Source organism: Pristis pectinata, chromosome 24, assembly GCF_009764475.1.
Source record: "Pristis pectinata isolate sPriPec2 chromosome 24, sPriPec2.1.pri, whole genome shotgun sequence".
Taxonomy (NCBI): Eukaryota; Metazoa; Chordata; class Chondrichthyes; order Rhinopristiformes; family Pristidae; genus Pristis; species Pristis pectinata.
The window spans coordinates 17511085-17531406 of NC_067428.1; the positions used below are offsets into that span (position 1 = coordinate 17511085).

The 20322-nt window shown below is 43.0% G+C and overlaps 1 protein-coding gene across 2 annotated transcripts; it reads left to right on the forward strand.

Annotated features, from left to right (window-relative positions):
- The first annotated feature begins 14657 nt into the window (after positions 1-14657).
- On the forward strand, positions 14658-18960 carry LOC127582487 (proteinase-activated receptor 3-like). Of its 2 annotated transcripts, none has more exons than XM_052037788.1 (2): positions 14658-14862; positions 16709-18960. In XM_052037788.1, exons 1-2 carry the CDS (start codon positions 14697-14699, stop codon positions 17752-17754), a joined length of 1212 nt encoding a protein of 403 aa, XP_051893748.1. In that variant the 5' UTR covers positions 14658-14696; the 3' UTR covers positions 17755-18960. The 2 variants fall into 2 exon arrangements, with proteins under 2 accessions (XP_051893748.1, XP_051893749.1); XM_052037789.1 differs by lacking the exon at positions 14658-14862 and adding an exon at positions 16208-16397.
- Positions 18961-20322: the final 1362 nt, after the last annotated feature.

Below are 20322 nucleotides of genomic sequence, written 5' to 3' on the forward strand. Positions count from 1 at the left end.
CCCGGCTTATCCAGTCGCTTCTTATAACTCAAGCCCTCCAGTCCCGGCAACACCCTTGTGAATCTTCTCTGCACCGCCTCTAGCTCAATCACATCCTTACTAGAGTACGACGACCAGATCTTCATTCAATACTGCACATGCGGTCTCATCAATATATTGTACAGCTGTAACGTGATGTTCCTACTCCTGTACTCAATGCCCCAACAATGAAAGCATGCATGTCTTGTTCCTTCTTCATCACCCTGTCCATGTCTTCACTTTCAGGGAACTACATATTTGTACCCTGAGGTCTCTCTGTTCTACAACACTCCTTATTTAAGTAAGTATATAAATACTTTGAGTTGGTTCAAAGAAGGTTCACCATTATACGCACCACCCTCTGTGTGAGAAAGTTGCACCTCAGATCCCTTTGTCGATGCTGCATCTTTCAAGGAGACAAAGTGCATCCTTGAACCTTTTCCTCCGTCCACCCAGTAATCTCTTTCCATGACAGAGCTTAGAGTAGAGTGTCTGTTTCGGGTATCTGGTGTCAGGTATGTGATCGATATGGCCTGTCCAATAGAGCCAATTGAGTGTAACTAGGACCTCAGTGCTGTGGAGCTTGGCTTAGGAGAGGATGAGCTGATTTGCTTATCCCTTCAATGGATTTAAAGAATTTTGCACAGACTGTGTGGATGGTATCTTTCAAGAGCCTACTGTAGGTAGTCCTGATCTTTGAAGTACCTAGGGGGGCAGGGAATCATGGTGCATGGTAGGTCATCAGTTTTGTGCCAGATCTGAGGTCTTGATCTTCAAGCACACTTTTCCCTCAACTGACACATTGAAAGCGATGGTGAATTTCATTATCAATGTCTGCTTTCACCAAGAGGTGGCTTCCAAGATATGGGAGGTGGGCCACATTTTCCAGTTTCTCAGCATGAACCTTAATTATTGGAGGGCAGTGTTGTACAATCAGAGCAGTTTAGTAGAAGATCTTAGTCTTACGGGTATCGAATATAAGGCCCATCCTCTTGTATGATTCAGTGAATGAGTCAACAATGGCTTGGAGCTGGAACTTTGAATGCAAGCAAATGCAAACCTCCAATCATACTGTAGCTTGACTACTAAGGTTTTGGTGACCACGTTCACCTTACTTCTGAAGATTAACTCCACTCCCATGGGAAGTTCATTGGAGGTGAGATGCAACTGCAGTGAGAAAGGTTAGGTAAAGTATCGGGGCAATGACGCAGCCATGTTTGACACAGGTCTTCAATGAGGTTCACTCAGTCATAGACCAGTTGATTAAGATCGTAGCTCTATACCATCATGAAGCAGATGCAAAATGTTAGTGAATTTTGAAGGGTAGCTGAATTTGAGGAGGGTGTTCCACACTCCCTCTTGTGAGAGGCTTTAGTGAGATCAAAGCCCCTATATAGTGGCTGGTGCTGTTTCCTACATTTCTTTACGAGTTATCATGCAGGGAAGATTTGCTTGCTTTATTCTAAATGTAAGGAACTCATTACACATGATGCTTAGAGCATCCTCTAACTGCATGATTTAATTACATTTGATAGATAAATACACTATATTAACGATCAGTTTATGGTCAGGGAAGATTAAGGACCGAGCACTCTTGGTGTGGTCCCATGAATCTTCAACTTTCATTTCAAATGAAGCCTCATTTGAGAGTCTAATAAATAAATGGAGCTCTCACTTCATACCACACTGATTGATAACCTAAGTAATGTTTTCAAGATCTTGAAACAGCCTTCTTGTTCTGCCAGTAAATGTGCTATGTTAACATGATTAGAAGTGTCTTTTTAAAGCACTAGGAAGTCAATAATAAACCATTTCAAATAAATTCTTTCTTCCTTTTGGTAGAGAATAGAAAGAGGCCATTTGGCCTGTCAGGTCTATGCCAGCTCTCAGAGCTATCCCATCAGTCATTTTCCCCCACTTATTTTCCTGTGACCTATTTTCTCTCACATGCCCATCAGCTCCCTGATTGTCCCTGCCACCCACCTACACTAGGGGTACTTTATAGGAAGGATGTGGAAGCGTTGGAAAGGGTGCAGAGGAGATTTACTAGGATGCTGCCTGGTTTGGAGGGTATGGATTATGAGGAGAGACTAAGGGAGCTTGGGCTTTACTCTTTGGAGAGAAGGAGGATGAGGGGAGACATGATAGAGGTGTACAAAATATTAAGAGGAATAGATAGAGTAGACAACCAGTGCCTCTTTCCCAGGGCACCAATGCTCAATACAAGAGGGCATGGCTTTAAAGTAATGGGTGGGAAGTTCGAGGGGGATATCAGAGGGAGGCTTTTTACCCAGAGAGTGGTTGGGGCATGGAATGCGCTGCCTGGGGCGGTGGTGGAGGCAGGTACATTGGTCAAATTCAAGAGATTGTTAGATAAGCACGTGGAGGAATTTAAAATTGGGGGATACGTGGGAGGAAAGGGTTAGATCGTCTTAGGTGAGGTTTAAAGGTCAGCACAACATTGTGGGCTGAAGGGCCTGTATTGTGCTGTACTGTTCTATGGTTCTATGGTTTACATTAGCCAATTAACCTACCAAGCTTTGTGATGTGGAGGAAGCTGGAGCAAGCAGGGGGAACTCACATGGTCACAGAGAGAGCAACGCAAACTCTGCACAGGCAACAATTGAGGTCCTGATCAAACGCAGCCTGCTGGAGCTGGGGACAGCAACACAAAGTGATTCAGCACAATGCAACCCTGTCACAGCCCCAGTCGCTACCAAAGAGCATTAAAGCTAATTCAGCTGTTTTTGAAATGTAGTCTAATGGAAACAAATTTGCACAGAGCCAGATCCCATAGCAAGAATGAGCTGATAATCCATTTTTAACTATTGATAGAGGGATAAGTGTAGTCCAGGACACAGGGGAGCAATCTGGGAGGGTGGAGAATTCACTCTGAATGGGAGAGTATTGCTGATTTTAGGCTGCACATGATAGTTACATAGCTGCCCATTGTTACAGGTATTTAAGATAAGATTTCTTTATTAGTCATATGTACATCAAAACACACAGTGAAATACATCTATTTGCATAGTGTTCTGGGGGCAGCCCATTAGTGTCGCCACGCTTCCGGCGCCAAAATAGCATTCCCACAACTTCCTAACCCGTACGCCTTTGGAATGTGGGAGGAAACCAGAGCACCCGGAGGAAACCCACGCACTCACAGGGAGAAAATATATCTTCCTATACTTACAGGTATTTAAGATGTTTATCTTAAATATTTTCTCGATTTCTGACTACTTTCTTGGCACGAGATAATAATTGAATGTAGAACCTCTGAATTTTGAAGATCACACAGAGATTTGAATGAGGAGATTAAAATAATAGCGATTCAAAGGGAAACAATTTCCTCTAGCAGTTAGAGCAAGAGCTCTATCATTAAAATTTGAGATAGGTCATTAAGCAATGAAATTAAGGAACAGCTTTTCACATCAAGCTAGTGAACAGGAGGAAGCAATTTAATACCTGAAGCCTGTTCTACTTCACTGTGACCATGATGATTCACTTCACAGAAATCAAATAAGCACAAAGTAAGCTTTTTTACCTACTTATCCATTTGTTGGCTAGAAATTCATCCACACAACTCCAAAGAAAGCAGTGCTATATGGTTGAGAATGGGTTAACCCCATGTCGAGGAATTTTGTGCATTCCGAGTTAATTTATCTCCTCATTTTTCAGAAAAGTTTTCATTTTCCTTAGCACTTTTATTCCAGTGTAAAACTCCCTCAAATTATGTGAACAGTAGCAAAACACATTAAATTTGTCCGTGATAAGATCCTCAACAGTAAACAGCACCTGATATTACATGTGGGTAGCATACAACCCAATGGTATGAATATTGAATTTTCCAATGTCAGGTACCACTCCTCCTGGGTTCCTTCCCGCTGGTACCAGTCTACCTAGGTTCTCTCTCTCTTTTTTAACCCTTCCCATTTCCCTGCCCATCACCCACACACCTCTCCACTTGAGTTTCTTCTCCCCTGGAGCAACAAACAAAATGCTTGGGGAACTCAGTAGGTCAGGCAGCATCTGAGGAGAGAAATTTCCCTCCATAGGTGCTGCCTGACCCACTGAGTTCCTCCAGCAGCTTGTACTTTTGTTCCAGATTCCAACATCTGCAGTCTCTTGTGTCTCCAAGATGATCAACCACACTGAAAATGACACTGAAAATGACCTGTAATGACCTGTAATGACCTGTAAAACAGCAAGGTTTACTAATTCTGTTTCACCTGAAACCTTGCTTTTTAAAGAGCAAATACTCAAACTGCATTCTCTGTTCTCCTGAGATCTGTGACCTTCTATGTGCTCAGCGATAACCTTACAAGTGCCTTAAGTGTTTAGCCCATGGGGTGGGTTGGGGGTGTGTGGAGGTTGGGGTCAGGATCTCTCGGCTTCTCAGCCATGGGATTACTTCAGGCTGCTGCTGATTCCCGCTACCTTTCATAGTTTATTGCTCACTGAAGTACCATACTCAAGAGAGGACTTCATCTACCATACTTTTCCTTCATTGTGGCAGGTGCAGGCACAGTGCCTACATTGCAGTCTTCCTCAAAGTGAGGAGATTGTGTGTGTTTTCCTCAAAGTCTGTGTGTTTTCACTGTGTGTTTTCCTCAAAGTCATTTAGAATTTGCACTCATCTCCTTACAGAGATCTATCTGCTACATCCTCTCGGAGCGCCTGGCTGTGGCCTTGGAGGATCTCCATGGCTTCCATATGCAACAAACATTCCTCCTGTGAATATTGGCCTTCAGAAACCTGTTCACGTTCCCCTGACTACCTGGAATTACATTCCCATCTCCCTCCATCATTACAGCATCCGTTCAATCGCAACACTCCCCTGAAGCAGGAAAACTTTTCCTTGTATCGTAGTATTTCCCTCTAAAAGCCAGCTGCAAAGATTGCACATGTTGTACAATTGCTGCACTGTAGCAGCCACACTAACTGACAGACCATCCACAGGGAATGCTGTACTGTGGACCTCCTGTTCTTTATGCAAGCAGCATAATGGTTACCAACAATACTACTTTAACACCAAACCACATTGTGGGACAATGTTCAGGCCGACATATCTCACTGCAAACTCGCTTCTCAGATCCTTGCTGAGATCTGAAGAAACTACGCAGGACACCACTGAACCGGACTGTGGTACAGTTTCAGCTCAGTTTCCACTGACTTGTACTCTACTCTTTGACCTATATAGCACTTACTTCAGTAGCTGCACTGAGTTAGAGGGATTTTTTGAGTCTATTGAGAATCTTTGCTCTCTCTCTCATTCATCCCATTGACAGGGTACAACCCCATTCCCTCCCCCATTGCCTCTTGTTTGTTTTACAATGTGCATTAAATTCCAGGCTCTCACTTTCACATTTCTTATCAAGTTATTCTGTGACTAGTGCTGTCACTTCAGATTTCATCGTCTCTCCTAATATGGAGTAGAGTGTGTTTCAGATTCAAGATCTTTGACATAAATTAGGAATGACTATGGTGCCAAAATTAATCAAATCTAACAGAGTTCATTCCAGAAAATTAATCCAGTCATATTGCAGGAAGTTTTAACAATAATCTCACAGAAAGAAATGTAGATTTTAGATAAAAATGATCACATCGTGAGTCAATGGGGAATAAACCATTAACATTTGTTTTTAAATTGGTAAATTCATTTATTATTGTCACATGTTCCGAGGTAGAGTGAAAAACTTTTTTTTGCTTGCCATCCATACAGATCATTTCATTACACAGCCCATTGAGGTTGTACAAGAGAAAACAATAACGGAATGCAGAATAAAGTGTTACAGTTACAGAGAAGGTGCAGTGCAGGCAGACAATAGGGTGCAAGGTCATAATGAGGTAGATTGTGAGGTCAAGAGTCCATCTTATTGTACTAGGGGACCATTCAATAGTCTTATAACAGTGGGATAGAAGCTGTCTTTGAGCCTGGTGGTACATGCTTCCAGGCTTTTGTATTTTCTGCCCGATGGGAGAGGGAAGAAGAGAGAATGTCCAGGGTGGGTGGGGTCTTTGATTATGTTGGCTGCTTCACCAAGGCAGCGAGAAGTATAAACAGAGTCCATGGAGGGGAGGCTGGCTTCCGTGATGTACTGACCTGTGTCCACAACTCTCTGCAGTTTTAGATGTCATCTGTCGGTTTGTTCTACATTGCAGTTCCTGTCCCTCTTAGTTTTTGACAGGAAGATGTATGGTATTTCAAAAGTTACTTTATTACGTCAACCAGTCCAACCATTACCCTTGTTGCAGCGGAACTGAAACCATCAAAAGCTCCCCACGACATGACTTTTCCACTGAATGAGCAGTATTCAGCGGGTGGGGAAATTAGGAATTACCTGTCAAAGATTATCCTCAGCAGTATTTGAAATTCTCCCAGGAGACGACAAGCTCCAGCAATTGGTATGGGTTCCAGAGCCACCAGCTGACAGGGTAGTCATCCTGAGTGGTCCTGCTGATCAACAACTGGGGCATCCCACAGACACCAGATGACTAGTTGGTTTAAAACTGGGTTTCAGCAACAGCCTGGCATATGAGCAGAGATGTCAGCCTGCACAGTGCTGGGGAGTAACACTTGTGCAGGGTGTTTGCAGTGAGGAGTTCCCTGATACTTGCTGTGTTCTGTATTACCCTCCTTAGAAGCCATGTTTACAGTGTGACCCTTGCTCCATGCTGACCACTGATATCTTGCAAGATAGTGTACATGAACACCAGAATTCTCCTCCACCTGCCTGAAATGCCCTGGTATGGGGCATCAGTGCACTCGCAGGATGCCACCAGAAACAACAGTCAACAAATCCAAAGCTGTGATTGGCTCAGCGATGCAGGGGTGATGGGTTGATGAATATAAATGAGTATGAAGGCTGGATGTGTGCCAACACCATCTTTAGATGAAGCTGTGTGTTTGATGTGAAACCCTTTCTAGATCTTAAAAACAATGGGCTTCATATATGAACTCTTTCAAATTTGACTGCTTGTTTCCAGCTCTGCAGAGTCTGATACTGTGTTATCGACTGAGATTACCTAGAAAGATCGGATTGCACAACAGTTCGAGGCAATTTATCACCATCCAAAAATGGGTAGTGCTCCGTGTTGATGTGGTCTGTGAGTCTTCAGTCAAACAGATGCCAAGGGCAATCAACGGCCCAGAAACTTTATAACATAATGTCTCTTAGAAGCCAAGATATGATCTAGGAGGATCAGTAGTTCTGTTGATCAGCAGCTAAAGGGTGCTTGATTCACCTCTGAGAAGTCTTACAACAGCTGTTGCTGAGTTTATCCCTTCCATAATCTCTTCTTAATGTGAGGGGATTTCCTATCACATTTCCCTCAAACTTATTGCTTTTTCTTCCTGTACTCACTTGTACTTTACGGGCGCACATAAGTGCTTAGGAAGTAAATAGGTTTCAGAAATTGCAAAAGAACACCTTCAGGAAGGAAAAATTTCCAGAGCCAAGACCCACCCTCTCCCTCTTGCTCCGGGCTGTAATCCTTGTTTGTCCATATGCAGTGGGAGCAGTAGTAGTCCGGGCTCAGGGCCGTGGCAGAGTGCACACACAATCTCCCTGCAAGATCATGCAGGTGGGTTGCAGTGGAATATAATATTCAGCTATCCAATCAGGCTCACCCAGAGAGACACAGCCAGCTCTGCCTTGGATTTAAGATGCAAGTACATCTTACTGAGGCTTGTGTAAGTTTCCATATTTCCATGATCAACATGAGCATGGTTTATGGCTGGAATTTCACACTTCCTCCTGCAGATTATCACAGCAAAGTAGCCGATTGAGAGGAGCTGGCAAAATAAACAACATATTTCTGGACATACCAGTTTAGTCAAGATGACGATTAAAGCACATGTGCGTTCTGCATTGTCATTCTGTTTCAGTTCCCCATAAACTTCTTGTGACTTTTGCATGTGGTAGGTGCCTGCACTGCACGGCCAGGAAAGTGGTGGAAGCAGATACAATAGCAACATCTAAAAGACATTTAGACAGGCACATGATCAAACAGGGACTTGAGGTATATAGACAGTGTGCAGGCAGGTGTGAAGTTTAAATTGGCACAGACATTGTAGTCTGAAGGGCCTGTTCCTGAGCTATACTGTTCTATGTTCAAATCTGCACTCAGATCATATGTGCAGTATGACTAGGTTTAGGCTGACATGCTGTAGGAATAAGTATAAAGCAAGAACTAATGGGGGAATGAAAAACAGTGATGTATTTATCATGGGTGATGTTAATCTTCTGCTGATGCAGGGCCTCGACCTGAAACCTCCACAGATGCTGCTCAACCCATTGACTTCCTCCAGCAGTTTGTTTTTTGCTCCCATATGCAGTCTCTTGTGCTTCCATGATGTTAATCTTTGTGTAGAATGGGTTAATCAAATTTGAAATGGGAGCCACAGGAATTAATTCATGGAGTGTATTTGGGATAATTTCCTGGAGAAGTATATCATGGAGCCAACCAGGGAACAGGCTATTTGGATCTGGTAATGTGAAACAAAAAATGATTAATAAATAATTTCTGTGTAAAAGATCTCCTTGGGAGAATGATCACAACATGACTTAAGTTAGCATTCAGCTTGAGAGTGAGAAACTTGGGTCTGAAATAAATGTGTTAAACTTAACTAAGAAGAAATACAAAGAAATGAGAGTAGGCTAAAGACTGAACAAAGAGGTAAGTAGGTAAGGCAAAGACGAGCAGTGGCAGACATTGAAGGAGATAGTTCATGCCCCTTCCCAACAAAAATATATTCCAATGAGGAAGAGAGAATCTGAGGGGGTTGAACCAACCATGGTAACCAAGGGAGTTAAGGAGGGTTTAAAGCTGAAAGAGAAAACATATAAAATGGCAAAAGTTAGTTGTAGTCTTGAAGATTGGGATAAATTCAGAACCCAACAATTGAGGACTTAAAGCAAACAAGAAAGATAAAATAAACAACAGGGACAAGCTAGAGAGAAATACAAACACCAGCAATAACAACTTCCTTAAGTGTATAAAAAGGAAGAGAAAGGTCAAAGTGAACGTAGGTCCATTAGAGAGGGAGAATAGGGAAACAGTTATGGGGAATAGGGAAATGGCAGAAGAGTTAAAGACATTTTGCATCAGACTTTGCACCTGGCCCTAGCTCATTTTTAGTTCCTTTTGTCTCAGCTCATCTCCTAGTAGTAAAGCTAGTGCCATGTGCTCTGTGACTGTTTCTTCATTTTAAACTTTTCCAATAAAACTTTGTGAAACACCAAGTTGTTTTCAACTCATTCTTGGACGCCTGAAAGAACCTGCAGATTTGAAAATAACTGGATCCGACACTGGAGAATCAGTATTAGGCACACAACAGGACTAAAGGTTTGCATCCCAGAATCCTAAAAGTAGTAGCTACAGAGAGAGTGGATGCAATTATTGTAATCTTCCAAAAATCCTTGGATTCTGGAGAAGTACTGGACAACTGAGCCACTGGTCAATGCTGGGACCACAAATGTTTATAATAGATATTAATGTCTTGAAGGAAGAAAGCAAATTACAATAGCCAAATTTGCAAACAATATAAAAATAGATGGGAAGGCAAGGACAATAGAAACAGTTTACAGAGAGAAATTGATAGGTTGAGGGAATGGGCACAAGGTTGGAATATAATGTAGGTAAATGTGATGTTGTATGCTTTGGAGGAAAAATGATAAAACAGAGTATTAGTTAAATAGACAAAGGCTATAGGAAGCTGCAGCACAAAAGGATTTTGGGTTCCCGTGCATGAAACAGGGAGAGTTAACATACAGATGCAGCAAGGAAACTGGAAAACTAATGGAAGTTCTATTTTAAGGGGGTTGGATTATAACACTAGAGAAGTCTTGCTACAACTGTACAAAAAACTAATGAGATCACATCTAGAGCATTGTGCAAAGCTTTGGTCCCCTTATTTAGGGAAAGATGTACTGTATTATCATTGGAGCTGTTCAGAGAAGGTTGATGCGGATGTTCCCTGGTATGGAGGGATTGTCTGATGAAGAAGGTTTAATAGGTTGTATCTCTACCCATTGGAGTTAGAAGATTGAGAGGTGATCTTGTTGAAAAATATAGGATTCTTAGGAGGATTGACAGGGAAAATGCTGGGAGGATGTTTCCCTTCATGGGAGAGTATGGGACCAAAGGGCACAGTCGCAGAATGAGGAGATTTAAGGCTCAGATGGGAGAGCATTTCTTCACTCAAAAGGTCATGAATTCCTTGCCCCAAAAAGTCATGGAGGCCAAATCATATACAGACAATGTTGAGATTATTCTACTTTAAATGAGTAAGAGAATCAAGGGTTGCAGCACACAGCGGAGAAATCTCACTAACAAATCAAAGATCTGCAGCCCTAGCACATTCGGTTGGTGTGAACAATTAAATGACCAGTGGGAGAAGGAATCTCCATAAACAATCCCAGAAGCCTGAAGAAACAAACAATCTGCCGGAGGAACTCGGTGGATCGAGCAGCATCTGTGGGAGGAAAGAAATTGTCGACATTTCAGGTCGAAACCCACCAGCATGTCATGGATATAGACAAGAATTCACAGACAGTTTCACGGATGTGCAGGGTGAATTATGGCTGCCTTCTGCTAAGTACCTCAGCACCGCAGATATCAGTCAACAGTCACTGTATTCATTCTCTGTATAATAAAAGTGGCTGAGTATGTTGCTACAGCCCCAGGCCATGATCACACTGGCTCCAGAACTAACCTAGTCTCTAGTTAAGCAGTTGCAGTCAGCCATAGCTATAACACCTCTCCAACAAAGCATTGCTTTGTCCTGTCCATAAAAAACAGAGCAAGTCCAATCAGGCCCAGTTCTGGTTCCATCCACCCAATCTTCATCCAGCAAATGATAGATGATCTGCTGATAGTTGTATCATGTGGCACTTCCAAGGGCACCTGCCCACATGTTTAGTGTGCTTTATGCCAGCACAGTTTGGCTCCAGAACTCATTCAAACCTCGTTCTGGACATAAAGAAAAGAGCTGAATTCCGGAGGTGAGCAGAGGGGACTGCCCTCAAAGTTACTGCAGCGTTCCGCTGAGTGTAAAATCAAATCTTCTTAACCCTGGGAGAAGCAGCCACACATTGGAAGATGGTCATGGAGTCCCAGTCACCGTAGCAGAAGTTCCTCAGGGAGTGACCTACGTTCAACCATAATCACTGCTTCAGCAAATGATTTTCTCCCCTGTCAAGGGTCAGAGGTGGGAACATTCACTGATTAGTCCACGATGTTTGGTTCCATTTAGAATCCCTCACATTCTCTCGGCACCTCTGGCTGAACATGGTTGCAAATAAGACCATAAGACATAGGAGCAGAATTAGGCCATTCGGCCCATCAAGACTGCTCCGCCATTCAATCATGGGTGATTTATTATTCCCTCTCAACCCCATTCTCCTGCCTTCTCCCTGTAACCTTTGACACCTTCACTAATTAAGAACCTATCAACCTCTGCTTTAAATATCCCCAATGACTTGGCCTCCACAGCCATCTGTGGCAATGAATTCCACAAATTCACCACCCTCTGGCTAAAGAAATTCCTTCTCAGCTCTGTTCTAAAGGGATGTCCTTCTATTCTGAGGCTGTGCCCTCTGGTCCTAGACACTACTGGAAACATCCTCTCCACATCCACTTTATCCGGGCCTGTCAGTATTCGGTAGGTTTCAATGAGATCCCCCCTCATCCTTCTAAACTCCAGCGAGAACAGGCCCAGAAACCTCATCCTTAATAATGAGCTCTAACATCTTACCAACCACTGAAGTCAGGCTAACTGGCCTATAATTTCCTGTCCTTTGCCTCCCTCTCTTCTTAAAGAGTGGAGTGACATTTGCAATTTTCCAGTCCTCTGGAATCATTCCTGACTTTAGTGATTTTTGAAAGACCACTACTAATGCCTCCACAATTTCTTCAGCTACTTTCAGAACCCTGGGGTGTAGTCCATCTGGTCCAGGTGACTTATCCACCTTCAGGACTTTCACCTTCCCAACCACCTTCTCCTTAAAAATAGCGACTACACTTACTTCTGCCCCCGACTCTCTTGAATTTCTGGCATGTTGCTGGTGTCTTCCACAGTGACGACTGACGCAAAATACTTATTCAGTTCATCCACCATTTCTTTGTTCCCCATTACTGCCTCTCCAGTGTCATTTTCCAGTGGTCTGACGTCCACTCTTGACTTTCTTTTACTCTTCATATATCTGAAAAAACTTTTGGTATCCCCTTTTATATTATTGGCTAGCTTACCTTCATATTTCATCTTTTCTCCCCTTATTGCTTTTGTAGTTGCCTTCTGTTGGTTTTTGAAAGCTTCCCAATCCTCTAGCTTCCCACTAAATTTTGCAATATTGTATACCTTCTGTTTGCTCTTATGCTGTCTTTGACTTCCCTTGTCAGCCACGGTTACCTCATCCTCCCTTTAGAATGCTTCTTCTTCTTTGGGATGAAATGATCCTGCATCTTCCGAATTACTCCCAGAATCTCTGCCATTGCTGCTCTACCGTCATCCCTGCTAGGGTCCCCTTCCAACCAACTTTGGCCAGCTCCTCTCTCATGCCTCTGTAGTTACCTTTACTCAGCCGTAAGACCAATACATCCGATTTTAGCCTCTCCGTTTCAAACTGCAGGGTGAATTCTATCATATTATGATAACTGCCCTCTAAGGGTTCCTTTACCTTAAGCTCCCTAATCAAATATGGCTCATTGCACAACATCAAATCCAGAATTGCCTTTTCCCTAATAGACTCAATGACAAGCTGCTCTAAAAAGCCATCTCATAAGCATTCTACAAATTCCTACTCTTGGGATCCAGTGCATATTGAATCAATATGCATACTGCATATTGAAGTCCCCCATGACCACCATAACATTGTCTTTCTTACATGCCTTTTTTATCTCCATTTGTAGTTTGTACCCCACACCCTGACTACTATTCTGAGGCGTGTATATAACTCCTATCAGGGTCTTTTTACCCTTGCAGTTTCTTAACTCCACCCACAAGGATTCTACATCTTCTGATCCTATGTCAATTCTTGCTAAGGATTTGATTTCAATTTTTACCAACAGAGCCACCCCACCCCCTCTGACCACCTGCCGGTCTTTTCAATAGGATGTGTATCCTTGGATGTTTAGCTCCTAGCTGTGATCTTCTTTCAGCCACGACCCTGTGTTGCCCACAACGTCATACCTGCCAATTTCTAACTGCACTATGAGCTCATCTGCCTTCTTTCATATACTGCGTGCATTCAAATATAACACCTTCAGTCCTGTATTCACCACCCTTCTTCTCAAATTTGTCTCCATGTTGCCTGAAGCTAAATTCTTATCCTTTTCTAAACTTTCTGTCTTATTTTTTATTCTGAAGACTTCAGTAGCTTCTCCTGCACTCTCCTTCCTTTTTACTTTATCCATATTTTTCCAATCTGTTGAACCAATCCCCCTACTATCTAGTTTAAAGCCCTTTACACAGCCCTAGTTACGTGATTCACCAGGACCTTGGTCCCAGCGTGGTTCAGGTGGAGCTCGTCCCATCGGAACAGCTCCCTCCTTCCCCAATACTGGTGCCAATGTCCACGAATTCAAGTGGCTCAACCTTGTCTTTGGCAGACATATACTGAGCCCCACCGTCACCACAGGCATGGCTTTCACTTACACATCTGCCCTAAATGCACTCTCCTGCAGGGGTCACTGAATCAGAGGAGGGGTGCGGTCTGAATAACCTCAGATGTACATCAGTGCTGGGACCAGCAAAAATTAACAATGACCTCCCTGCTCTCCCTGATCTACTTATTTTGATGTGTTACTAGTTTGAGATCATCATTTGGCTGCAGCCAAGTAACGTTACAAGAATAAATTGAGCATTCTCTTGTGCATTTTACAATCTTAATTTATTCTTGGCAGAAGATTATTGCAAATGGCCAGATACCATGTTGGAAGATTTACAGGTTCCATGTTTTGAGCATCTTCGCGTGCATTCTACAATCTTAAAAATGGAATCCTGTAAATCTGCCAGTGGGTTCCAGCCGATTATCTGCTTTTCAGAACTGAAAAAACAGAAAATGCTGGAAATACTCAGTGGGTCAGGCAACAGCTGTGGAGAGAGAAACTGGTCAACGATTCAGGTGGATGACTCTTCATTATCCAGGGTAACATCAAAAAGCTTGTTTTTTCAATGCCAAGTGTTATAACTCCACTGTTGCATTGAAAATTTTCTTCTTTGAACAGAAATGAACATTTGCCTGCTACCTTTTACCACAGTTCTTAGCAACACTCTATGACATCCTGTTGTTAGCAAACTCCAGCAATCAATCTTTCCCCCCATCCACTTTGTTACACTGCTCCTGGCAACCATTCCTGCTCATCCGAACGTGTTGGTATTTGTTAAGACATCGCTTCTCAATGGTTTGCTGTCAATGTCCTCTGGAGAATGTGAAATATTCAGCAGCCAGGGTCAGAGTTTCTTTTACGTAAAACTTTAAAGCAGACTATCTAGATTATTCACAACTGACGAAAAAGGTTCTGTGAAAATGTAAAGACAAAAAAGGTTCCGTAAAAATGTGAAGCATGGATGCATACGTTCATGAGGTCCTTCACAAATAGAAATCCCACAGCTGTATCATGTGCTTAATTAGCTGGGCTCTGCTCTTTGGCAGTGGTTTTCACACAGTTAACATTTGATGACAGTTGCACCATTTCAACATAAGAGTCTGCTGACTATTATTTCAGTCTGTCACCACAGAGCAAGGACACCCAAAATGAAGCTGCTGACACCACTCCAGACCTTTGTATTGTGCACTCTGATCAGTTGTGTTATAAACTGCTGCAACACAGAAAGGAACGAAGGTAATAGATTCAGATACAACTTCAATTTTACTGAGAGTTTTATTTTTCTTGAAAAGTTTTGTTAAAAAAATGAGCTGTTAACAAGTGTTCTCTTCTGCAGAACAGTCATTTCAACGGGTCCATATTGAAGTGATCCACCAAAATATTCTATCTATAATGTGCAATGTGGGGAGTTTTTCTCTTGTGAATTATTCTTTCCAGAGTGTCTAATTTATGCCCAAAGTAGGTACAGTGTAGCAATTAGTAAAGCTTCTGCCACACTGCTCCAGCGACCCGGGTTCAATCCTGACTTCGGGTGCTGTCTGTGTGGAGTTTGCATGTTTTCCCTAAGATTGTGTGGTTTCTTCCAGGTGCTCCCGATTCCCCTCAAATCCCAAAGATCTGCAAGTTGGTAGATTACTGCTACTGTAAATTGCCCCTAGTCTGGAGGTGAGTGGTAGGTCTGGTGGGGAGTTAGATGGGAATGTGGTGAGAATAAACTAAAATTAGTGTAAATAGGTGCTTGATGGTTGGCATGGACTCAGTGGACTGATAGGTCTCAACTAGAGTACTCTGTCTCAAGTACACCTAGGGCTCCAGTACAGAGGGGATTCTTTCTGGAACATTATACCCAGTGCAGTTAATCTGAATTACTCTACCTGGAACTGTCCAGAATATCCTGGAGTCTCCTTTCTGGAACATTCTATCTAGACCATCCATAACTAAATTCTGGCAAATTTGAATCCATTTCTTTTTGGGAGTAAAATCCCAACATCTCCACCTTATTTGACTAATGAGAATAAGCTTGCTAAAGGATACTTATACCGGTATCAAGAAAATCATTGGTCCAGGGAACATTACCCAGCAGATAATCACATTCACACAAGAGAGAACAAATTTAAGAAAGAATACATCTGGTTGTCTGTAGAGATGTGGGCTTATACAGTTTTAAATTCAGTGTGGTACAAGTAGCAAGTGTACCAAAACTTCTCCCAGCTCTGAATTTGTGACTGCACCCAACCCGGTAATGAGGAGCCTCAGGGTTATGGGGAAATCAAGCAGAGTGAAGTTATATGGATCCGGCGCAGGCTACACCATTTGGCGGGATTTGGCTCTGGACCTGCTCACCTTCTCCCCACAATCCTACATTCCCTGGTGCCCAGAAATGCGTCAGAACACGGATACTTTCACTCTGGTTACACAGAAACTGGACGAAAATATTCAACTCTCTCTCTTCCTCTTACTCGTGCCTGTGTTTTGTGTGTTCTGCTACCCCTCCCCCAACCCCACAACACCATTGTACATCTATTCTGAGTATTTTCTGTCTGAATCTGAGGAATCCCAATTTACTCTCCCATCTGTTTGACATCCCCAGCTCAGAATCACCCATGTCATTCCTGCCTGCCTTCACAAAGGTGCCAGGGAGACACCTTCTTTACTGCTGCATTTGGAGTGGGTACCCCCGCAGTGCTGTTAAACCTCTGGGTTTCTGCAACAGCATCACCCGTGTTTGAGAAGGATGGTCAGTGCACAACCTAGCGTGAGCAGATGCTAAGGTTTGTTCAAGTTGAGATATTGCATTACCTGTAAGATGTAAAACTTGGTTCATCACACTGGCTTCAATTTTCAGTTATTATGGAGAATATACTTGCTTTCAGCTCCTGTGTGGAAAGCGTAGAGGTTATTGTCTGTCCTTTATGACATAAAAGCACCAAATATCCACTTCCAGATCTGCAAAATTCCCAGAGACTGGATGTGGAAGTGCTGCCAGAATGGCTGCTGTCCTTGCCACGGCTTCCTTCTGTGTCATAAATGTCTAGGATTCTGTACTCATTCTCTGTACTGTGTTCTCTTGCTCAAATCACAGAATGCAGAAAAAAGGAGGGACGCATGAGCCGCAAATTCCCCATTGTCCAGATTTTCAACAAAAATACCAACAAATCTATCAACACCTTCAATGATTCTTCAATTCAGCACCTGAGAAGTAACATAACCAGAGCGCTGATCCCCTACTTCTTCCTCCTGGTGTTCATTATTGGTCTCCCAGCCAACGGGCTGGCTCTCTGGATCCTCATCACAAGGATCAAGCAACTTCCCAGCACTTTCTTACTCATCAACTTGGCCCTCGCTGACCTGTTCGTCATCCTCTCCCTCCCTTGGAGAATCGCCTACCACTTGCTGGGCAATAACTGGCTGTTCGGTGAGGTGTTCTGCCGCATTTCCACTGCTGTCCTCTATGGGAATGTCTACAGCTCCATTCTATTCCTGACCTGCATTGGCGCCGATCGATATCTGGCCATAGTCCACCCCTTTATCTCAAAAGAAATCCGGAACAACACGACTGCATACTGCATTTGTGGAGGAGTCTGGTTGCTGCTTGTGCTAAGCATGGTGCCACATTACATCACCAAACAGTCATACTGGATTGACACTCTCAACATCACCCTGTGCAATGATGCACTCCCTGTACAGACACTGGAAACCTACCACCCTTACTTAATTTGTCAGGTGATGTTTGGCTTCATGATTCCATGTTTAATTGTTGTCTTCTGTTATATATCTATCATTTCGTCATTATTTCTAAATGATATGAAGTATGGCCATGCAATTATGGCCACCCTGCTGGTCCTGCTGGTGTTCCTAGTGTGTTTGACTCCCTTTAACATGACCTTGTTGATCCAGGTCTACACACAAAGCAGCGATGTATACTATTATACCATGATCTGCCTGGCGGTTAGTACCTTCAGTAACTGCATCGACCCGTTCATCTACTACTATATCTCTGAGGAGTTCAGGAACAAGCTGAAAAGTCTGATACCTGCCTATAAAACTGAGACGGGTTCTGGGAAATCAGATCAGAGTATCCTCCAGAGCAGCAGTCAATCGCAGCCCAATCCTCCCCTGTCGGAGTAGTTTCCAGCCCATCTGTTGGTGGGCTCAAAGCCACCTTGATATTGTGCAAGTTGATGGAACTTAGACAGAAGGCCTAATTTTTGAGTGGATCTTGGCAAACCCCAGTAACAAGGAGTCTGTAAAGTTGCTGTGGACATCCCCCTTCTCACTCATTCCTAATCTGTTGTATTTCACTGTTAGTTATCATGCATCTAAAGTGATATGTGTAGCTTATGTGCAATGATTTTTAGAGCAATTAATGACTGTAGTTCATCAGGATAATTACACTTGTCAGAGAAAATTAACTTTTTTATGAATTAAATACCTGATCACATGTCTATCTTCAGTGTTCATTGAAAAAAACTATTCAACTAATTCTTTTCCACTGCCCTTTCCCCAGAACCAGTTCAATCATTCAATTTCCCTTTAAAACAAACTCCACAGATAATAACAGGTCACATGGTTCCACCCTTAGCCACAGTCTGTGTTCTCAACACAGGGTAGAGCAGGCTACTGGTCATTGCTGTTATACCACTCTCCTCTGCTTGTACAAAATAACCATATGCCAGAAGCTAGCAGGAACCCAAGGTCTCCAAACCCCAGAAACTCACTAGCCAGTCCTTTACCAAATGATACAGAGGAGCATAGTTTAGTATGAGCTGCAGCGAAACAGAGCTTTGGTTGGATACATCTGGAGCAACTGGATTCCATTCTGGGGATTGCAAAATATGGAGTGGCCTTGAAGAGGGGAATGCAGATTCAAGCGGACTAAAAGGATTAAATTATGTTGACAGACTTCATGGACTAACTTTGTATTCCCTCGAGCTTGACAGATTAAAGGGTGACTTTCCAAAATGTTTAAAATGCTAAAGAAATTTAGTAGTCTTAGTCAGGGTCAAGATCGATTAGGATTATTTGGGTAAAGGGATTTGGAGCTCTGGTGAAAAAATAGAGATGTAGATTCAGTTTATTAGCAGAACAAGCACAAGGAGTTGAATGGATTCCTATATGTGATCCACTGGTCGACACTTCACAGGGGTTCACAACAGAACCAGAACCCAGGCCCAAAACTGTGGAACTTCCATCCTAAACCTCCCCACCTCCAGCTTTCTATGTCTGAAACTCCAGCATGAAGAGACATTGTACAAGTTGCTGAAACTGTAGCTGTGCTGTTGTTCCCTCTGGTGGCAAATCACAGGATCACAATAAATAAACAAATCTCACACATCTGGCTACTGAGCTTAATTTCTTGATGAGGTGAGAAAAATTAAATGATTAAATGATTTGCACACATTAATACATGAGGGACATTATCTGTATGGCTCAAAAACTGGTGTAAGTCAAAATGCTGAAATGTTCAACATATATTTATTCGTTCACATGAAACCTTCATGCACCAACATAGCATGCCCACAACTTCCTAACCCGTACGTCTTTGGAATGTGGGAGGAAACCCATGCAGACACGTGGAGATCATACAAACTCCCTACAGAGAGTGGCCGGAATTGAACCCGGGTCGCTAGCACACAGTGCAGCAGGTAATAGGGAAGGCTAATGGAACGTTGACCCTTACTTCAAGTATGAAAGTTGGAGTATAAATATAGGGAAGTCTTATTGCAACTGTACAAAGAATGAGTGAGACCACATCTAGTGTATTGCAACGTTTTGGTCTATTGAAGGCAGGATATTATCTCATTGGAGGCATTTCAGAGAAGATTCACTATGATCCTGGGTCAGAAGGGATTGCTCTTCAAGGAAAGGTTAGACTGGTTAGTTCTCTACTGATTGCAGTTTATGAAGAACAATCGCATTTGAAACATGATTCTTTGGGGGGACAGGACAGGATAAGTGCTGAGAGGATGTTTCCTCTCGAGAGACCAGGACCAGAGGGCACAGTATCAGAATAAGGGAATGCCCATTAAGAGTGAGATGAGGAAGAACTTTTTTTCTCTTGTAGGGTTATGAACCTTTGGAACTGTTTGCCACAGGGCAGCTACCCACTTGCCTTCCTAATTACTTTCTTTATGGCTGTTAACTTTGTTTCATGTGCTGTACAAGGGAATCCAAATCCCTCTATATCTCTAATTTTCCAGTTGTAACTCAGCTGGACTGTATCCAGCAACAACTGTACACTGGGCCTTCCCTATCACCACTGGTGTGGGTAGCATTTATTACACGTCCTTAGTTCTTGAGTAGGTGGCAATCATCCATCCCAAACCATTGCAGTCCTTCTGGTAAGGGTACTCTGGTGAGAAAGCAGTGCATCTCCTCTGGTTTCCTCTCACATCTCAGAGATGTAGATTGGTGGCTAACTGGCCCCAGTAAATTGCCCCTAGTGTGTAGTTGAGAGGTAGAATCCGAGGAGAAAGATGAGGTGAGGAGAAAAATAAACTGGGATCAATGCAGGATTAGTGGAAAGGGGTCATTTATATGTTTGGTGTAGGTTTGGTGGTAGGGGGAAACCAGCAATACATTTCCAGTGAGGATGTTGTGAAGAAGGGGAATCAACAGCTGGTGGTGCTCCCCTTTGCCATTCTGGGTGCTAGAAGTCACAGGACTGAGAAGTGTTACCAGAGTACACCAGATAAC